Consider the following 21,700-nt stretch of genomic DNA (forward strand, 5'->3'; position numbering starts at 1 on the left):
CATCTATATCTATCTATCTATCTATCTATCTCCCATCTCTCTTAAGTTTTAAATTTCTGGAATGGTTATAATAATTATTTTATTGTCCATGTTTGCTAATTATCACATGCAGGGTCAGTTTATTAATTGATTCTCCCTCCCAGTGTCAATCATATTTCAATGTCTGGTAATGTTTGATTAGATGTCAGATAGAGTAACTTTACCTTGCCAAATCCTAGATTTTTAATATTCATTTAAATATTTTTGAAATTTCTTCTGGGAACTAACTAAATTCCATGGAAATGGCATGATATTTTTGGGTCTTAAAATTTATAATTTTTAAGGAAGAACCAAAACAGCATATAATCTAGAAGTAATTATTTCACATTACTGAGACAATCAAGTATGTCATGAATTATGATGTTTCTCAGTCTGACTGATGGGAACAAACACTGTTCCAAGCCCTGTGTGGGTTCCAGTCACCGGTCCTTTCTGATGGTTCTTTTTCTAGAATCAGTTAGTTTGCTCGTGTTTGCACTGATTGCACTCTGCTTGTCTCTGAGTTTCAATGTAATACTTTCCTCTCCGGTAGCGTGTTCTGCAAAGTCTAGTCACCTTGGTCTTCCAGAACTCTCAGCTGATTGTTCCTAAATTAGGAGTTCATTGGCTTGTATTTGGGCTCCTCTCCCTGAGCTGCAGTCTGAAACCTCTTCAAAGCAATAACAAAGGTAAGGCAGCCACAGGGCTCACTTTATTTGCTTCCTGTCTGTTTTTAGGGATTACTGTCCTTTATTGCCTAATGTCCAATGTCTTGAAAACTATTGTGTAATATATTAATTTTGCTGGTTTTTCCATTGTTCAGGTGGAAAGGCAAATCTTTCCATGTTACTCCATTGGAAAGATACTTTCTTTCTCTTTAAACAATTGTTAAGTAGATGGTAGACTTTGTCCTTAGCTGGACCTTTGGTTAATTTTGAATAACTATACAGTAATATATTCTTTTTGTTAAGGAAATTTATACATTTGCAAGGATGGGAAGAATGTTCTAGCTAGATAAATCAACTACAGAAAGAACAGAGTATGAGCACTAATGATGCCATCAGGGTATGTGAGACAGCTGGAAAGAGAGAGGTGAAGGAGTTGGATCAGCTAAAGGAGAGAGGCTTGAAGGCTGGGCAGGACCTGCCCAGGGGGTAAAAGGAGAAAGAAAGTGCCAGGGTGTATGACACAGGTTTTTTTGAGAAACCGGTTGTCAGGGAAATTTTGTGAACACAGTAACTCTGACTGCTCTTACAAACACAGTGAGCTGATGTTCACATGTGCCAGATCACATACAAATGGGGCATGATTCTGAAGTGAGGGTCTTCCCACTGAGCATCCTGAGACGCACATCCAGGTGTTGGAGATTATGACACTCGGTTCTTGAGTGCAATCTGTGTTCGTTTTATAAAGTGACGCATGTCTTTGCCCTCCTCTAGATTGTTTCTCAAATCATAATTGGGGTGTGGCTTTCTTTATTCATTTCTGCATTTTCACTCTTCTAATTCAGAGCTAAATTATTCTTTGTAGAACATATTATAACAGCCTCATGTTTATATCACTTCATCCAATTTGATAGTGTGCTATTGAATGGGGCATGGTTTCTTGTGGGGTGGGGTAAAAACATCAGGTATACAGCTGAGGAGCCCAAGGCTCAGAGGTGTCAGGTGATTTGCTTGGGGACACACACACTTTTGTTGCTGGGGGTTGAGTAAGCCTTCTTATGTGTGAATGTCTAATTCCTTCTAGTTTGGCAGACAAATGCCTAAGGATAGAAAAACAGTTATGCATACAGGACTGGCAATGGTCAGTCAAATTAGGTGTTTGTAATAGCTGGTAAATTTATTCCATAGCCATAGTTTACTGACCCATGAGCAAGATGATGCTCTGGTTATGGAAGAAAATAGTAAATATGTTATTTATTGAGAGAATATGCTCAGAATATTTTCTACTAGAAATAACAAATGAATCATGGCTGACACTTAATGAGCATGCACTTTGTGCCAAGTGTGAACCTAAATACTTTACGTGGATTAATTCACCTAATCCTTACAGCCACTTAATGAAGAAGTCACTACTTTTATCCTTTTTATTAATAAGGACAGAGGCACAGAAACAAAGGTATGTCATCAAAAAGTTTACCTACCACCTTCTTAGACTGGCAAATCCATGAGTGCTATGGTCCTGAGATTGGAAGCTCAAGGGTATAGAGTGTTGATTTACAATGACATGGGGACATAGACCGATATTCATGAACATCTACTTCATGTCAGATGCATGTTAGGGACTAAGCATTTGCCAACTCATCTAGGTAGACAGCATGAGCTCCACAACAGGTATTCATTTTCCTATTTTGCAGATGAGAATACTAAGGTTCTGAGAGAGAAATAACTGTCTTGGTTGAAAGTGAAATCTATTTTACCTCTCTCTGAATATCCAAGTCTGGGCTTCCTTACTTTTTCCTAAAGTTGGGACACTCCCCATGCCCTCCAAACCAAGAAGTTCTCAGGAAGTTAGCATCCCACAGAGTCCTCTAAATAGGGAAAGGTGTCCCAGGGAATGTGGTCTATGTCATCTGGCCCTGCATTTCCCTAGGAAGACTGTAGTTTCTCCTGGGATCAAGAGTAATGTAGATATGGTTTGAATTACAGTACTAAGCCACGATAACTCAGAAAGAGAAGGAAGGACAGAAGGAAGTGAGGAAGAAAGGAAGTCAGGCAGGAGTGCAGCTAAGGGCAATAAGCAGGTTACTTTCTGAGCCCTAGTTTCATTATTTGTAATATGGTGATAAAATGTAGTCTCTACTCCGTACATCTAGAGGATTTAATGATGTACTCCACTTTAAGTAGGTGCTCTATGCACATAGGTGAAGGGAGATGAAGCTTGCTCTTCTTTTCAAAATGCTGTTCACACCAATTCTCAGCCTAGGAGAGATTGCAGAGCCTTTTCTCTCCTCACATGTTGGAGGACTTTCTGAGTGTGGCAGCTTTTTAGAGAACAAGTCTATCTAGAGTCCTTAGGACATGGAGTTGGTTGGAGTCTGGTGGGTTCTATCAGCTGCTCTTCCTGATTCAGAAATTCTACCCAATATGTGGAATTTGGACTAACAGACCTCAATGCCCAGAAATAGATCAGTGGCTCTTGAGCCAAGAGAGAGTCCAACAATCATGGGTATCCTGTTGGGATGTCTCCTGACCAAGTGGTGTTCTGGGTGATCTTTCTATCACTTTGATTTAAAGTATAGTTGTAGTTCTCTGGCTTTATGTGTTTCTTCTCCTTTTATTTCCTCTTTCTTTTCCTCTCCTCTCCTCTTTTCTTCTTTCCTCTCCTCTACTTCCCTTTCCTTTTCCTTTCTTCTTTCATTTCTTAAGTACAGCAAACACTGTTAGATCTTTAAGTTTGCCTGATAATAGAAACCCTTTCACAATCTGCTACAGGATTTTACAGGCAAGCTAGGGGGAAATGAGTAGGGGAGGAAGAGATAAATGGATAGAGGAAAAGGTGAAGAAAGCAGAAAAGGAGGAGGAAGAAGGAAGAGAGCAAGAGGGAAAGGGTAGAGACGGGAAACAGGCAGAGCACAGATGAAGAAAGAGTATGGGGAAGCAGAAGATGCAAGGGAAGAAGGAAAGACAGAAAAAGGTAAGAAGAAGGAAGGAGGAAGAGGAAGAAGAAAGAAAATGGCTCTACAGCCAGTTCTGTGCATTGGGCTGGTGGAGATGTTTATGTTCAACTCTCACCAAGGGGAGCTTATAAATAAATACCTCTGGGTAGGAGCAGATATCTGTAAACACAGCTGAGGAATTGAAAGTCAGGTTCTTCAAGGGTATCGACTTGTCAAAATCACACCACAGCTGCGGATTAAAAAAAAAAGAACAACAACAAAAAACAAAAAGACACAGGAACAACAAAGTCAGTGTCAGTGTTGGGAATGGAGCTGTCAGCTGTAGGGCTTCTGGGAAGCCTGGGGTAGACAGTCCCTAGGGGGCTCAACCGCAGAATGGAGGTACTAACTTTGATCACTTCTTTTATTTAAACAAATGCTGGCTCAGAAAAGGCTTTTGTAAGCCAGTCATGAAACTGAGTTAAGACTGCTCTGTTGACCCCATCACTTAGGGTTACTGGACTATGCTTGTGGGGCTCGGAAGAGAGAGCTGGATGACAGGAGAAGAGGTCTGGGGTGAGCTCACAGCCTGTCTCCAGATCAACAGACAGGAGGATTTGGGGGACAGAAATGGGGCACATTTTCCAGAAAGACTCTTAGCATCAGGGTGATGGGCATTTCTTAGGACAGATGTTGCTGCTGGACAATTCTTTGGTACTCAGAAAAAAAAAATGACTATCATTGGCTGAATACCTCCTCTGTGCCAGACACTTTGCACAGAAAACCTCACAACCACCTTGGGATGTAGCTACTATTTTTATCCCCACTTTTATAACTGAAAAATATGAAACTCTGAGAAGTAAAGTAACTTGTCCAGAATCATGGAGCTGGTGACTGCTGGAACTGAGATTTGAACACAGGACTATCTGACTCCACAGCCTCTGATCTTCCTGCCTTACCACTGCAGTGCAGTCACCTTGACCTAGAGCCATTGTACTTCTTTTCACACCATGTATTCCCAAAACATCTGCCTCGTCATCAAGCTTGAGATCTTAGCCAACACTGCATAGCCTTGTGACCAGAGTTCTCACATCTTTCCATTGCAATTGCTATGATGTGTAAAATATTCTTGAGATGGTGAGCTTCTGTAGATTACTCTTTTCCTTTTCCTTTGGTCCTTCACTACAAGGGCAACCACAGAACATGAGCAAGGTATTTAGGGTACCAATTTGGACAGTGAATTGCAGCCAGTCTAAGCCTCCAAGTCATAGACCAATAACTGTGGGCATCTAAAGCTTTGGCCACTGAATGCTCAGGGACATTCCTTCACAGCCCACTGGGTGCAATGATGGTTTCAGCCTCAAGACAACGCCTCAACTAGGTTGTCTCAACAGGCCAAATTTCAGAGCTGGAATCAGCTTGAACACCTCTAAAACTTAGCTTCCTGGGTCATAGACAACAAAAATTGTTTTCATACACACAGACAATACCTAGTGCTACCATGGTACAGATATAGAAAGAAAATGACATCATTAAAATGTGGATCACAAAATTAAAAACAGTGATGAATATTATGGCAGTTGGAATTTCTTCTGAGTTCTATGCATCACATCAAATATAAACCATTAGAAAATCATAGCAGGATAGTCAACCTTCCTGAAATGCAGTTTCTTCATCCATCAAATGGGGACAATAATACCTACCTGTTGCACATAGTGGGTGCTCAATAAATGGCAGCTATTTCATTTATATTTTCTCCATCCCATCTACCCCCTCCCCAGTCCCAGAGAAACAATTTAGCATATTAGAATAAGCATGGGTCATGGAGTCAGACAGACCTTATTAGAAAGTTATTTCATGTCTCTGAGCCTCAGTTTCCTCAGCCATAAAGTGGGGATAAATGAGACTTACCTCACGGGGCTTATGTAAGGGTTAAATACAAAAAGTATGCGAAGCTCCTCCTTTAGTGCATGGCACATAGCAGGTAGATACTTGTGATTAATGAATAAATGGTAACTCATTTTTTGTTAGAATTGATTGGCCACTGACAGTTCAGAAACTGAAGGGCTTTTTGGAGGATTTGGAGCAAATAACTTTACCTCTACTTGGAAAAAGACACCTTTCCAAGAGTAAAACACAGTTCTGACAGCAGCCACATTTTTGTTCTCTATCCCTAAGCTTGGGGCTGGAGAGGCACATAGAGGTAAGGTGCCAAGAAAGGGCAATGTAAGAAGCTGCTGGATCCAATAAACTCTTAATTCCTAACTGCATAGAGTCACCAGAGAGCTGGAAAGCTTGGGATACTTACAATATTTAGGATGGCACCCAGGAAGTTAATCAAGATGGATGCAAAAATGATGATGTTCCGGGCCAAATAGGTTTCATTAATCCAACAGCAAGTTTTCCGAAGGATGAGAGGTAGACACTTATAATCCTCTGCTGTGGTGATGAGAACCAGAGCTGAGTGTAGCATAATCAGGATGGAGAACTGGATGGTCATTGGCATCACTCTGTAGGAAACACAGAACATGAGGTCACATGGCCAGTCATTGATCCCCACTTGCTGAATAGCCCGGCAGCTCATCTTCATGATCTCATTCCCCCACCCTGTGTGCACAGAAACTCTTCTGTTTGTTCAAGAAAAGGGCCATTAGCAAGATACATACATACATTTATTACAACCGTCTCTAGAACACTCCATTGAGAAAGTCTGCAAGTAATATGAAGTATTCGACGTGATTTGTAGTTTCTGCTCATTTGCCCTCTTCTTTTATCATTCATTTTTATCAGAGGGAAACTGCTGCCAAGGCAAAAGACTCTGGAATTTTATGGGTTTTATGAAACTTTCTATCTCCATCTACTTTGATGCCAAGAACTGGACTTGGCATTAGTTTCAAGTTTCTCAGTTGGGTTGGTGATTACTGTTGCTTACATGGAATATATGATATGTCATTCAACTCATGGAGAGGAGGTTATTATCGACTAGGCATCAACATCCCTTCTGAGTTTACGCTGCAAGCTTAAAGCTCTCACCAAAACTCTGCCCCATGGGTGTCTTTGTCTGTTGGACACCTCCACCAGGTGTTAGAATGCTTCCAAAAACGTAAGAATCTAAAACTCTGACTCTGGAGGCGTGCTTGATTGCTTCCTCTCCTTTTCCACCAATTTCTCACCATGCATGTTGATTTTTGGGGGGGGGCAATTCATCCCTTGGTCTCTATTCTGCCTCCAACCATCATGTTCTACAATGGCACCTCTGATTTTCCTATCTCTAATTCAGCCAGAAAAAAACTGTGTAGGCAGTAAAAGGTATCTGATAGAAATGGTCAGAGAATTTCTATCTTCCCCTTCTCCTAAAAACTAAAGTTTATCTAACTCACTTTAATACAGTCCATTTATTTTTAAAATGTTTTTATTCATTTAGATATATAGAGGGTTTTGGTGTGACTTTCCATATACATATATAATGTACCCCAGTTTGGCTCATTTCCTTACTGTTCTCCTTCTTCCCCATTTCCCTTCTTAAAATGACTTCAACAGGTTTCAATGTTTTGTGTTCATACATGTGTAAAAAATACACCAACCATATTTGGTTGCCAATAAATATGTGTTTAGTGATTGAAGTTGGACCAATTTTCTTCTTACAACACTATCTCTTATTATATTCTTTCTTGAACTTTCTTATTTATAATTAGTAACACTAATGTATATAATTTGTTGAGCTCTGGGTGCTAGGTGTTATGCTCAGCACCTTGTATATAATATATAACTTCCATTCCTCTGGACATACCTAATAGGACTCTTGATTTTATTTCCAGATGAAGAGTTAGGACTTACAGAAAAGCAACTTATCATGGATCATTCAGTTGGTGAGTATCCAACCTACAGTCCACTAAACTGTATCACTGCTATTTTAATCACTTTGGTGAATGATACACTTCTCATGTTTGCAGTGATCTTTTTTTTGCTTCTGTGGTTTCATCATATTTATTCATTCAATAAGTTCTCTTCTCAGGCACAGAGGTAGGGATTGGGGTATTGGGTTCAAAGTCGTAGCATACCTATTTTCTGGAAGATCAGAATTCAGAGGGGAAAGTGGACATAAAAATGACAGTTATATAATATGCTGTGATCCATAAAGAGTTATGAATAGTCTTCATTTGGAAAATAAGAATGAGAAACAAGGGAGGCTTCATGAAGGAGGTGACATATGGAATAGTTCTTGCATACAGAAAAGAAGGTTTTTTTTATGTTGGAATGAGTGGGGAGCATGATCAAAGCATCAGAAGAATTATAATGGCTGGAGGGTTTAAGGTTTTCCAATAACCCACGTGGTAAGGCGGTGGGCCTGGCGAGGAAAGAGTTCAATAGCCTCCGTGCTAGTGAGCTGTCTGCTGTAAGCAGGGTGCAGGTGGTTAAGACGATGAATCAAGAAAGCACGTGGTCGTTTTCATGCATTTGAAAGACAGCTGTGTGAAGGTAGAAGATGGAGTGAAGAGGAAAATTGTTTAGTAAATGATTTAGCTGGTAGAGTGGCTCAAGTGGTAGAGTGGCTGCCTAACAAGTGTGAGGTCCTGAGTTCAAACCGGCAAAAATAAAGAAAATGATTTAAATAGTTGAGACAGGAATTAACAAGAGAGGGACATAGGGCAATAGCACTAATAACTGGGAGGTACAGGGAAAGATGGGTAGACAGTTTTAATAAGTGTTTTGTAGGTGTGTGTAGGGGCATTCTTGAGAGAGGAACCATTAAGGATGACACACGTTTTTACCATTTTAACTGGGTAAGTACGGGAAAAGAAAACAGTCTGCTTAGGAGATAAGTAGACGAATTTGATTTAGGGAAAGTATGATTTGTATATCATCTGGTTGGAGATACATAGATGTTCAGACAGTTAGATGGAAGTTTGTGGAACTCTGGGACTGGAGTGAATAGGTGATGATTGAAGATCTGGGAATGGAAGAATTTTCCCAAGGAGAGTATGCACAGCAAGAAACAAGAAGACTCCAGATGGAGCTGTGGGGGATGCTAACGGGCTGGCAGAAGAGAAAGTAGAAAAGAGAAACAGGAAATGTGGTCAGATAAGCAGGGGAACAAGCTGACATCATCACAGCTGGGAGTAAGAAGTTTACAAGGAGGGAATAACCAATAATGTCAACTCCCTTTGAATGGTCAATCAAGAGGAAGGATGGATGGTGACTCCTTCCACAGCCTCAGCTATTGTTGTTGGAGGGTTTGTTTTAAATACTTGCACAGATTTAATTTTTGGGATCACCTTGACAAGAAATCTCTGTGGGAACTGTAGATAAGAACAGGAGGTGTGTGCAACAGTGAGTTCCCTGAGGCTCAAGGCAGATGAAACCTCCCCCACCCCTCCAACAGGGTAGAAAAACACTTTGTGACAAAACTCCATTACTTCCTGTCACCCAGGGAGGCCAATGAAGGAGAATCCAGGTGGATTGCTTTGTCAGGCAATCCCATGAGAGAAGGAGCCCATTCCAAGCGTGGTGTGTCTCAATAGCATGACGCCACCATAGAGAATAAGCACGTCTTGTTTCCAAGTGTGAGGCAGAAGCAAACCAGGGAAAGGAAAATTTGAAAGATGCTCAACAGAACTTCAAACTATAAAGTGGGCACTCTTACAGGATGTACAGAACTGTGAAAAGTGGCTCTTGATTCTCTCTTCTCTCTGGGCAATGTGAACTATGTGCAGCCCGTCCCCAAAGCTATGATGTTCTCAACTTTGGCACTGGTGGGTGTGTCTTGTTCTTGTGTTTCTCAGTATCTGAGTGATGACACTAACTGGAATTTGAAGATGGGTCTCTCAGGGCAGGCAAAGATTCAAGAGATTCAGGATCGAAACCATGTGGTCTCTTAGCTACTTTCTGTATTCTATTTTTCACTGTGGTTCTGCATAGGCATTTAGGTGTTTGTTTGGAAATCTATAAATTAATGCATTGTTGCCCATTTCATATTGAGCTTTTACATATGCTCTTCAGGAGGAGGGGGACATTAGAGTATGCTGTGAGGATTTGTACCCAGAACCTACCTGAACCCTAACACAATTCTAAATGACTTCCTTTTGGGTGTGCTGAAAAAGGGAAAGAAAGGCAAAAGATAGTGTGGTCCAGTGGCAAGACCAAAGTCTTATATGTTTGAATTTGTAGCTCCAAAACAGAATCCATAGGTCAGTCTTGGAGAAGGTAACTAACATTTCTAAACAACATTTTTTATTTTGGTGGAACTGGGGGTTGAACTCAGGGCTTCATGTTTGCTAGGTAGGCACTTTACCACTTGAGCTTTTCCTCCAGCCCTTATATTATTTTTTTTTTGATAGTATTTCACATTTTTGCTTGGCACTGGCCTTGGGCCATGACCCTCATGCCTGTACTGCCAGCACAGCTGGGACTACAGCTTGCACCACCCCATCACTTCAGGCTTCTTGGTTGAGATGGGGTCTTGCCAACTTCTTCCCTGCTGGGCTGGCTTCCAACTGTGATCTTCCTGATCTATCTTTGCCTCCCAAGTAGCTGACATTACAGGCATGAACCACTTGGCCTGACTTGAGAATAATTTTTTAAAAACCCATAATACTGGGATGCTTAGATCTACCTTTTAATGGAGCTCTAAGTTAAACAAAGTGATAAAGTAATATAATAAGGAATCAAAGACATGCTAGTTCTTCTAGTCATAGTGACATTTGGGACACCAAAGGCATTTTAAAGATCTATGGGAAGAGTATTAATTACAACACAAGTTTTTGAGGCAAGGTACTGGCACTGAGCATAAAATTCCTCTGGAAGTCTCTGCAGCAGCTCCTCAGCATTCATTTATTTCTTCACACATAAACATTATAGCATCAGATTATAAATTTCATCTAATTATAGAGCTATTCCAGTGTCCAGGGGTCCCAAAATTGCTTTTGCATTATTGGTGCACATAAGAGGCAAAGAAACCTTTCATTTCTGAAATTGAGTCTCATAAAGAATGACGAGGGATTTGCAAACAGCTCTATCCAAATCATTTCTAAACATTAAGTTCTAATTATTCTCTGCAGTGTGTCTTTGGGTTGATATTACAATTTGACATTTGCTGGAGAGGCAGTGATCAGTGAAGATCAGTGAAAAGCCTATAGCAGTTTGTGGTGCAAAGGGAAACAGAGATTCAGACCATACCAAAGATGACATTTGTATGACACTTTAGAATCTGCAAACAGCCTATGAGTTCAATTGTGCATTCGATCCTGGTAGCAATTCTGAGAGGCAGATATTCTTAGCTCTTTCAACAGATGAAAGTATTTGGCTTGGGAAGGAGGTAGCTAGAATTTGCTAAAGATGAGCATAGTTGGTTTAATTCCTACTGTAATTATGGGGAATGGGCATTTTTATTCCCACTGTCAATGAGGAAACTGAAGCTTCTGAGAGGTTAAATACATACACACAGCTAGCAAAATGCACAATAGTAACCAGACCAGTGCCTCTTTCTTTCTTTGCTTCCTATCTTCCTCTTTTGCTTATTAGCCCTTCTTTTTCCCTCTTTCTATTCTTTCTCTTTTCCTTCTCTGTCAACTGTCATCACATGCATGTAGATTCAGGTACTTTGTTCTATAATCACTAAAGATGTTTTAAGGTAGTTTTTGGCTTTTTCCCTCAGTTTTACCCTCTGGGAGAGGGACATTTGTGAGCATGAGGAAACAAACAAACAAAAGAAGAGCCGAAATTGCATTTTCCTCCTTTGCCAAGGTCTATTAGGTTTTGCCTCAAGGGCTGGGAATTAGCTGTGGTCATGTGAGTAGAGATTGCTTCATCTATTAAAAAAATCCATGACAGAAGAAATGCAAGGGAAAGGCACCCACCATCTGTTCAGTCTCAAGGCATCAATCAGCACCAAAATGAGTTGAAGAGGAAACCAGCACACAGTAAGAAAGCTTTTGTTGCATCCAGGCAAATGGATCACTCAGTTCCCACAAAATGGGAATTGTCTGGTCAGAGTTCATCTTTGCAGTTTCCTTCATGGTTAGGTTTTCAAAGTAGCTAAGCAGATGAGGTTCAGCACAGGCTGTATTGCTGTTATGGGCTGTAGTTGGTACCCAGAGTCAGAGACTCCTTCCATGTACCTGCTGGGTGAGGTGTCAGGTCTCTTCTCTTTGAACCCAGGAATCAGGGTGTCAAGCCTGGATCACCTCCCCTTGTTGCACCACCTGCAAAGGGAACTTTCAAAGGTTGGCTTGGAATTGTGATGTTCACTTGCCCTGAAGGACAGTGATCCTTTCTGTCTCATGCCAAATCCAGATCCTCAGGGTCATCCAGGTCTCCTTCATCTACCTCACCTCCCTCATCCAGTCAGTCACTGGGAACACTCAACTGTGTGCCTTAAATATCTAATCAATCTTCCTCTTCTGTCCACCCATAACCACTCTTTTTCCCCTATTTTTTCTTGCCTGGAGTTTTATAATTGCTTCTTAATTGGTCTCCCTAACTCCTGATCTCACTTCCTCCTATCCATTGTCTATGTCCAGTGTGAGACTTCTAAACACAAATCCAATTACATCACCTCTTTGATTAAAATGCTGCCGACCTGCCATGACTCCTTAACAAAGCATATGCACTGCTCTTATCCAGAACATCATTTCCAGCCTTTTTCGGTCCTTTTTATGACTGGTGAGCATCTTCAGGATGATTGGGCTGTCATTGTCACCTCCTTTGGGAAGCCTGCCTCATACCCACCCACATAGCCTATCCTACTTTATACTTTCCCTATCACAGTAGGCACAACCCTGTGTTATAGCTGTTCAGCTAATTGTGCTGCTTTTACCTACACTGGATTTAGGGCCCTGGCAGTGTGTCTCCCTTGTCCAGCACAGACAGGTGCATAGCAGGTGCTGTAAGATTCCGGAGGAACATGCAACAAGTATGACTTTGCCCTACTTGGCTCCCACATCCCACTGACACAAGTGAAGAGAGATACCTAGGATGTTTGGCAGAATCCAGAGAGACCCCACGAACACTCACAAGTCACTACTCTGACACTCTAATTCTCATAGGCTCTTGGGAAATCATGAAACCCATTCTTTACTAGTGCTCTCCGGTATCCTTCTCTGATCTAATCTTTGTGTATCATATCTATATTAAATATGTGTCTATGTACACAGCATATAGGCAGCTACATATATAGAATATATATCTAGATATACATAAATTTTAAAATTATTTCTTTTTCTTATTCCACTGGGTTATAAGGACCAGGAGGAGAGACCCTTATTTTTTTTAATGTTTTGTTTTCAGAAATACTCCTAATATCTACAACAAGTCTGGCACATAATTCAAGCATTCAATGGCTATTGGTGGAAGGCTTTCCAAATTTGGCAGAGGTACACAGGCCCTCTCTCTTTCTCTCTCTCTCTTCCTCCCTCCCTCTCATCAAGAAATTCTCTTAAGTTGTAAAATGAAGCATAAATAAACTCACACAAAAGTATATCTTGATTAGTTGTTAAAATGTGTATGCCTTTGTAAAAGCCAGGACCTAATTTCTTAAATAGATCCTTGGGGATGCAGCAAAAGCCCATATATGTGCCCTGTCACAATTATAATCCTCTTTTCAAACCCCATTAATCACTTCCCATTTCTTTATAGTTTTATAATCCATTAGAAGATAGCCTAGTTTAGTTTCACTTGTTTTTTAAGTCAAATTTGATTTATCTTTTAAATCTTAAAAAATCGATTGTAAATTCTGTCTTTTATTTTCTTTACAATTTATTTATTGAATACTATGTGCCTTTGACCTGCAGCATTTGCCACAGTCTGGATTTTATTGTTGGGTTCTCAGACATAATTTTCTCTCCTCTGTAATTCCTATAAATTGGAAGCTGGACTCAAAGGTATGATTAGACTTAGGTTTCATCTCTTTAGTAAGGCCATGGGTAGTATCACGTGCTTCCATCAGGAGGTGTGATTGTGATAGTCTCTCCTTTTTGTGCTGTTATTATTCTTTGATGCTCAATTCTTTGATCCATTAATCCACTGGGGATTGGAAAATGGTGATATTTTAATTCTATCATTTCCTTAAAAATTTCTAGCTGGAATATTTTTTATGATGTTACTTCTTTCCTATTGTGGATGCTGATCTTTTAGTACAATTCATACAGGAAAGGAAAAAAGTGTTTTTCACTTTGGCATCTGTTTCTAAAATCATGAACCAGTTCCCTATTATCCTTCAAAGATTACCAATTTTAAAGAATATATAATAAATTCATGAAGTTTGATATACTTGCTGGATTTCAAATGCTTTAATATTTATTCATACTATGCTCAAGTTATTCCATCTTTGGACACTAGAAGATTCTTTCATGACTTCTGAGTCCTTTTGACATGACTCTAATAGTGGTTGGTAGCTTCCTTTCTTTTTTATAGGACAAGATGTTCTAGGGTTGTATTAGAGAGGACTCTCCAGAAGAACAGAACCAATAGGAGAAATATGATTATTAGAGGGGATTTTTTAGGTTGGTTCACATCATCAGAGGCAGAATAGTCCCCAAATGGTCACCTGGAGAGTTGTGGAAAACAATAGCTGCTTCGTCTAAGAAGATGAAAGTCTGAGAACAAGAGGGACTAATGATGTTGGCTCAGTTCAAATCTGAAAGCCTGGAAGCCCCTTGGAGATGTGTTGGTTCAAGTTCACATTTAAAGGCTGGAGAATCTGGAGTCTGTGTCCACAGGTCACAACAGCAAAGAACCATGCATCTCAAGAAGAGTTGAGTGTGTGGGAGCATGAATTGCCCTCTTCTTCCCTTTTTATTCCATATGGTCTCCTTGTCTATTTGGTTATTCTGCCCACATTCAGGGCAGGTCTTCCCCACTCAGACAGTTGATCCATATGCAATTATCTCTGGAAACACACTCATGGATACGTCCAGAAATGTACTTCATCAATTTTTTCTATGTACCTCTCAATCCAACCAGGTCAACAACCAAGAGTAAACAGCACAAGACTCATCTTGTAAGGTTTCTGCCAATGCCCTTGTTAGGAACCACATCTCTGGAGCTAGATTCCTTGGATTTGAATCCAGGCTGTATCAGTTTTCAACTTTGAGAACTTGGACAACATATTTCATTACTGTGAGCCTCAGTTCTATGAGAGCAATCATACAACCTACTTTATAGGTTGCTAGGAGGATTTCTTGAGTTATTAAACATAGAATATTTGGAAGCATATGGCACATACAAAGGTGTTTGCAGTATAATTAAAGTGTCAATTTCTCTGGCCTAGGAAGCTATCATGCCATATGTAAGAATAATTCACATGGACAAATGAACAAGTAAGTGGTGATTGAGGCTCTTACATACTTTCTGCATTCATGATCGCAATGTCCAATAAGGGAGGGAGCTATTTTAATTTGGTTGTTTTTATTAAGGTTGGGAAAAAGATTCTTGCCTTGGCAGAGTAATGAGGTTATTAGGCAGAGTGAGACAATCAAAATAGACATTGAATTGCTGAACGATGTGGTTTGGATACTGGACCCAGTCATTTTAAATTCTGATCCTTTGAAAAGGTCAGCTGTCTGGCTCCAGGTGAGGAGTCATCATTTCATAGAGACATTCACCTGATAATTTAGTCCTTTTGTATTTACCTTGAAGAAGGAAGCAAACTTTGTATTGCCGTGATAAATAGAAGAACGATAAATGCACAGACCAAGTTTGACTTGAATACTTCATCCCTCATCTGAGAATACTGTAATTAAAAAAAAAGGAGAATGGATTACTTTGCAGCCGAGTAAAACTTTGGAAGAGTTAAGTTTTAGGAATATTTAGTGTTGGGGAAACTGAAAGAAGGAACAAGGTAATTGAATCTTTTAAAAAAAATTAAGAGGGATCCATATTGTCATAAAATACAGAGCGCCATCTCTATCCTTCCAACTAACCTTCCAATGAGAACTCAGGAGTTAAAGTTCCCTCCATAGTAAAGAGTGTGGGAGGGGGTTTTGCATGAGCTTATTTAACTCTTTGCCTCCCTGTGGCCTATCATCATTTTAATAAAATAGAAGAACACACAGCCATATATGCAGCAAATCAAATCTGCATGGATTTTCTTCATGAGTAAACTTAAATCATTTTTTAAAGTCCTCACTCTGTTTCTTATTAGGCTTAAAAATATGGGGAATGTTTTACCAGTGTGTCTTTCTGCCTCCCTTTGTTTTAAAAATAAGATCTGTTAAAAATAAATTTACAGAATCTTAGAATAGAAAGCAGCCTACAAGGTCTCCACTCATGTAAGCCTAATTTAAGCCCTTTGTCTCGCAGAAGAGACACCAAGATGGATAGACAAATATGCTTGATGCCCTTCTGTTGTCTGCTTGATGTGGCCCTGGGGAATGGTGGTAACTTTATTTTGATTACTCAGAGTACTCAGTAATTTCATTGTCCAGTTTTAAAAGCTTCTGGAAGGTCAGCATTGAATGTGTACTTGTCTCACTCCTGCCTGTCTCATGAACCATGTTGGAGCCACTAAGCTGAGGAATTACCTACTTTCAGAGAGAAGAAAGTTTTTATAAAACTGAAAAAGACATTAGAACTAGCCTAAATCAAGCCACATTTTCCCTTAATGCTACAGAGGTCTAGCAGCTTTCTATAGATCACACAGTACAGATCATTTTATTTTTGTGATGAGCTGGAGACAGCTCATCCTGCCATTGGAACCTTGTAAGCCTTGATTTGAGTTTCAAGTTACCTTACCCAGGAGGCTGGTAAACAGCCCTCTCACAATCTCTTAGGCTCAATGTCCACAGTACCAAGACAAGGTTTCAGTCAGGTCAATGAAATTAATGAAATAATAAAATTAGTCTAATTTGTTGGTGTGGTGTTTGCAATAGCAGTTATGGGACATTTACTCTCTTGCTGACTTCTGGGTGTGGTCCAGGTTTTAGAGTGGAACTTACCTGCTCAGTGTAGTGGTTAAGTTTGAGAGGGGCCTGGACTTGAATGAAGCACAGTGGCACTCAGAAACTTTACATTTATTGCTTTTGCAAACCGTGCCCTTTTTACTCTTACTACTGAGGTTTCTGTCCAGTGGCTGACAACTTGCTTGGTATTTGGAGGGATGCAGAAACATGGCCTTGAAGAATCACTATAAGCCATCCTCACCACTGATAAAACCATAGAGAGTTCATGTCATTAACGGTTACCAGGAATTCTGCCAAAGATCTGTACATCATCATAGAGACTCATACCTGCCAGCTTGGAAATAAGCAAGTTAGCCACAAAATAATTAATTCAAATAATGGTAAATATTTGAATTCCTTTTAACAACAAGTTCCACAAAATTTGATTATTTAAAATATTATTTAATGAGTTGAACACAATTGTACTTTGCACAACATGGCTAGCTGATAAGTTTCAAACCAGCTTGGTTATATAGATTTGATAATATGGATTTTTTTTGGGGGGGATAGAACCCAGGACCTTGAGCATGTCAGGCAAGCACAATAACACTTGAGCCCCCAGCCCTTTTGTTTGTATTTTGTTTTGTTTTTTTTTTTTTTGATAGCATCTTGTTAACTTGCCTGGGCTAGAACTGAACTTGTGATCTTCCTGTCTCTGCCTCCCAAGTAGTTGTGATTACAAGCATATGCCACCATGCCTGGCCTGATAATGGGATTTTTAAAACAGTATTTATAATTTTAGTGTTTTAGTCTTTCTCTTCCTTCTTATCATCATAGTCATCAAAATCATCACCTTCTTCATCATAAATCACATCATCACTATCATTACAGTGAGTTGAAGTTGTAATGAATGACCACCTTTCCAATTCTGGGATCCTTTCAATTACATTGCTGATGTCTACTCAAATGTGTGGTGATTATCACTAGGTGACCTTCTCTGCTTTGTGGGATATGGGTTTCTTTTCTCTAAGCTGGGGCAGGGCATCTTAAGACTTTATACACCCTCAACAGAAACACCCCCAGTGCCTAACCCTGAGGGTTCAATCATTTGCATAGGATTCCTTTTTATTACTAACCTTTTCCCACTGGGAAATGTCTTTTCCTATATATTCCAAGCCCAAGTCTCCATGACTTCTTTCCTGAATGTTTCTTATTGATGACTTAAAACATCTCATAATCCCCACCTGTTCAGACTAAAGTTTCATTGTACTTTTTACTTTCTTCATATTGCAAGCTGGTGGAAACAAGTAGGAAGACTTACTTAGCTTTCATCTCTGTCAATTTCTTTGAACCTTGCTTTTCTTCTATGATAAATGGGGACATTAATACAATTCACAGGATTTTCAATGCTAAAACATTTTATTATTTTCTCATTTGAATTCCAGTGCCTACTACAGCTATGTACAAAAACACTCTCATAATATTTGTGGAGGCAATGATGTCAATCACACAGAATACTGGGTATCAGAATTGAGTGCACTGTTACTTTGAAATTAAAGGAGAGCAGATATATAAAAAGAAAATTCCTAATTGGCTCAGGATGCTAAGATACCAAGACTGAGTAGTGAGTTTGAGTCCCAGTTTTAAAATTTATTACCTATGCAAGCTTGGACAAAGCTACCAAGTTTTCTTATCTAAAAAACTGGTATACTAGTAGGAAATATCTCATAAGGGTTGTTAAAATGAATTAATATGCAAAGTGCTTAGAGGGGTGTCTTGCACAAGACAACATTATAAAAGTGTTTCCTACAATTAAATAATTAATTAAATTTGTTTCATGGCTAACTTTTGCTGTTGTATAACAAAGTCAACTACTATGTGAACTACTTTAAGGACCATGGTGCTATATTCTAGAATGTTGTTTCATATTCCTCTGTACACAATTGTACATTGCACTCAGTAGCAACCTTAAAAGTGTTGCTGACTGATATACCACATTAGAAAGGATTATTCTAAAGGAATTATGGTCTTTTTACTTGGGAAAATATCTATCCTTGTTTGTTTCCTTGCTACCTAAAATTTTCTCCAGCACTGGGTGAAATTCTTTGCTTATCCTGGGACACTTAGGAAAGGTGTCCTTGGAAGTGACCACTGGATACTTGGTCTGAAAGAGAGCTGGGAAAATTTTGTTGTTGTTGTTTTCTTTGATAAACTTTAGGATCAGAGATGGGAAAGAGTTTTCCATGGTAAATTGGTTGGTGTCAAAGTTCAGACAATGAACCACATCTGTTGGTTGTAGTCACATTCATTCCACTGGACCCTGTCTAAAGTCAGGAATTGACTGAGGCAGAGTATAAGTCAACTTTAATTGAGACTCATACCAATTAAAAGGGCAAGTTACTTGGAACAAAATATAAATACTTCCCTTGCAACCTTAAATTAGAAATTGGAATGTTATTATTTTTCAATCTTAAGGGTTTGGATTGATTCAGTGAAATGTCAATATCTAGTGTAATAAATTTGAATAATAAAGAGTAATGCCTCAAATGAGGTAAGTGTTGTGCTACATGCTTTACATGGTTGATTCCATTTAATTATCACAACATTTTAGAGGAAATCCAATTTATTGTATTCCCATCTTGTAGACAAAAAAGCTGAGGAGTAGAATAATAGAGCAACTCAGACACACCTCTACAGATTGTAAATGAGGAATCCTAGAGTTGGACTCCAGAGTGGGAGATCTCACTAGCTACACTGCTGGCTGCCATCTTGCTGCAATCAGGGTAAGGCCATGTTGACAGCATACATGACAGTGTTTCTTGGTATAGTTCTGTAATATGATATACAATGCAGGGAAAAGGAATGTGTTTAAAATTGGGGTTCGTGTAAATCTTGACTAAAATAAGAAGTGAAGCATGCTCTGGGAAAAGAATAATCTCTAGAAGCACCTTGTACCCTCTGAATTATTTTAGTGAAACATCAGTGTTGTACTGTCATGATTGATAAATTAATTCTCAGTTCAGTGCAATGCAAAACAAATATGCCTTCTTATTTATTTATTTTTTTAGGTTTTGGATGGGTGACTGGATATCAAGGGAAGAAACCTGAAGATAAAGTAGATTTTATTTAAATACATCAGAAAAAGGGCCAGAATCTTTGAAGGATTAGAAAATTGTTTCAGAAATGAAAACTCCAGGTTGATTTGATGAAGTCGATCTTGAGTTCTTTCCAAGGAAATGGGATAGGAAGAACTAGTGTTCCATACTGTTTATGTCTGTGGATGTTGGCCCTGAATTTTCTTGAAAAGTATCTACAGAATTGAAATGAGAGACACGAGAGTCAATGAGCTCTATATCTATCATAAGGAAACTGAGAAACATATCTGGTCACATGAAGCAAAAGACCATTCCAGATTCATCATCCACAGAGGAAATGTCACTGAAGTTATCTGCAGAAGTGATGGAAAGAATCTCCAATCTTTTATGTTCCTGTGTCTGAGATAGGGCTGAAAAATTCTGTAGTGAGGTGGAGGGAAATCACCCTACTCTCTTGGAGTCACCATTTCAAGTATCAGCTAAAAGATACAGACAAAATTGTTCCATCTGTACAAGATGTAGATGACACTGCCAAGTAAAGCTGATTGCCCATACTACAACTGCACGGTCTTTGTGTCTGAGTTGTGTGTGATATTACAAAATCTTATAGGTGGAGTAGGTTGTATTTACCACCTTGGTCCAACCCCTACTAATGTCAATTTTACTCAATAATATTGCTCAAAATTTAGCCATTGTCAGGTCCAGATCCTTCCAGTGATGGAGGTAATCCTCCTTAATTGGAAGTTTATTATGTTTCTGGGTAAATCTATTTTGAAGAAAAATAACTTTCTAGCACATTTCATTAGTCTAAATTAATATGTTTGTTAAATTAAAGAAGAGTCTCTACTGGGATAATCTGTTCATTTTGCATGAGTGATTTAAAAAATTAACATCTGTTCTACTGTTAAATTCATTGATTATGTAGCATGGCAATGGCACCTTAAATGAAACTGTTTGGATAAAATCATAGTTGCAACAAAAAAGTGAGAGTCTAATTTGCAATAATTTTTAAGTCTTGGAATAAATCATCTTCTCTGTTATGGTGTCTAACCCAATTAAATCATCAAGAACAATTTTATGAATGACAGGTGAGTTTGTGGAATCTCTCACTACCAAACTTCTTTCCAAGTAGTCTATTTGAATGAAGACAAAGTTCTTCATGCTTAGTTAACTTACAAGTCCACATCCTGGAATTATATCCTGGAAGGCTTTTTGAATGTTAACACATTTTCTAATGTCATGCTTTTCCTTGGTTGGAGGATTACACTGATCAGTCTAACTTGGCACTATAAAGCCAAGAGAGTGGTAACTTTCCTTGTTGTGTTCCTTGCCTAGAAGTCCCTGGTTTTAGATTATGATGATGTCTACACATAAAGCATCCGAATTGTTTCAGACTAGGTAAATAACCTTTGGGTTGAAATCCTCACAATACTATCATTAGACATTAAACCATTGTATTTGAAGTTGGTAGTTCTGATTCTGAAAATGCTGGCTTTCTGGGACTAGAGCTTGATAATTGGACTGTTAAAAAGATACAAGTGAAATGGTCCTTGAAATCAGTTCACTACCTAGAGGGTAGTAGAAATGCAGTAATTTTACCAGGTAATTTCAAGAATATAAAGGAATCTTACAAAGCTGTTATGTGAATAAGCAATGGACCTCTTCTCTGAGCCTCTTTGAAACCTGTCCTTAATACTTGAAGAAGGAGACCTAAATATGCATGCTATTTTAGGACTTATTAGGGCACCAAAAATGTAAGAGTAGTCTGACACTGCAAGACAATAACTCCTCCAAAAATAATTTTAAAAGTAAGATTATGAGATGGGAGGCGAGCAACACATTGCATGGCATCTCTCCACATGGACACACTTTATTGAACAGCTGCTCTCACACTAAACTCCCTGCAGAACTGCTAAGGAAGTCAGTGCTGGTGGCACAGTAGATTTGATTTCATTAGCATCCCATGAGCTCACCAGCAGGTGCCAGTGTACACAGATCTCTGTAAAATGTGGCATGGATCTGTGCATCAACTCTGAAGGAAGCTGGGAGAGAGCCAGCAAAAGGAAGCTGCAGGCTGTGGAGATCTCTGGTCCAGCCAGGTGGGCATGGTA

The 21,700-nt window shown here is 39.2% G+C and overlaps 1 protein-coding gene and 1 long non-coding RNA gene across 4 annotated transcripts in view; one reads left to right on the forward strand and one right to left on the reverse strand.

Moving 5' to 3' along the window:
* The window catches only part of LOC141421745 (uncharacterized), a 38,294-nt gene extending 17,218 nt beyond the window's left edge, over window positions 1-21,076 (forward strand). The window contains exons 2-5 of the long non-coding RNA XR_012446448.1: window positions 572-707; window positions 7,438-7,488; window positions 19,140-19,277; window positions 19,563-21,076. This is a non-coding gene — a long non-coding RNA (uncharacterized lncRNA). The remainder of the gene's footprint in view (window positions 1-571; window positions 708-7,437; window positions 7,489-19,139; window positions 19,278-19,562) is intronic.
* Window positions 1-21,700, reverse strand: part of Adcy8 (adenylate cyclase 8) — a 220,362-nt gene that overhangs the window by 42,613 nt on the left and 156,049 nt on the right. For 2 of the 3 annotated variants that reach the window (XM_074069234.1, XM_020154145.2), the window contains 3 exons: window positions 15,247-15,347; window positions 5,928-6,129; window positions 3,780-3,869 (listed from right to left, as the gene is read on the reverse strand). In XM_074069234.1, coding sequence (XP_073925335.1) covers window positions 3,780-3,869; window positions 5,928-6,129; window positions 15,247-15,347 — 393 coding nt within the window. The remainder of the gene's footprint in view (window positions 1-3,779; window positions 3,870-5,927; window positions 6,130-15,246; window positions 15,348-21,700) is intronic. The other variant, XM_074069233.1, reaches the window with a different exon arrangement.

Source organism: Castor canadensis, chromosome 3 (genome assembly GCF_047511655.1).
Source record: "Castor canadensis chromosome 3, mCasCan1.hap1v2, whole genome shotgun sequence".
Lineage (NCBI taxonomy): Eukaryota > Metazoa > Chordata > Mammalia > Rodentia > Castoridae > Castor > Castor canadensis.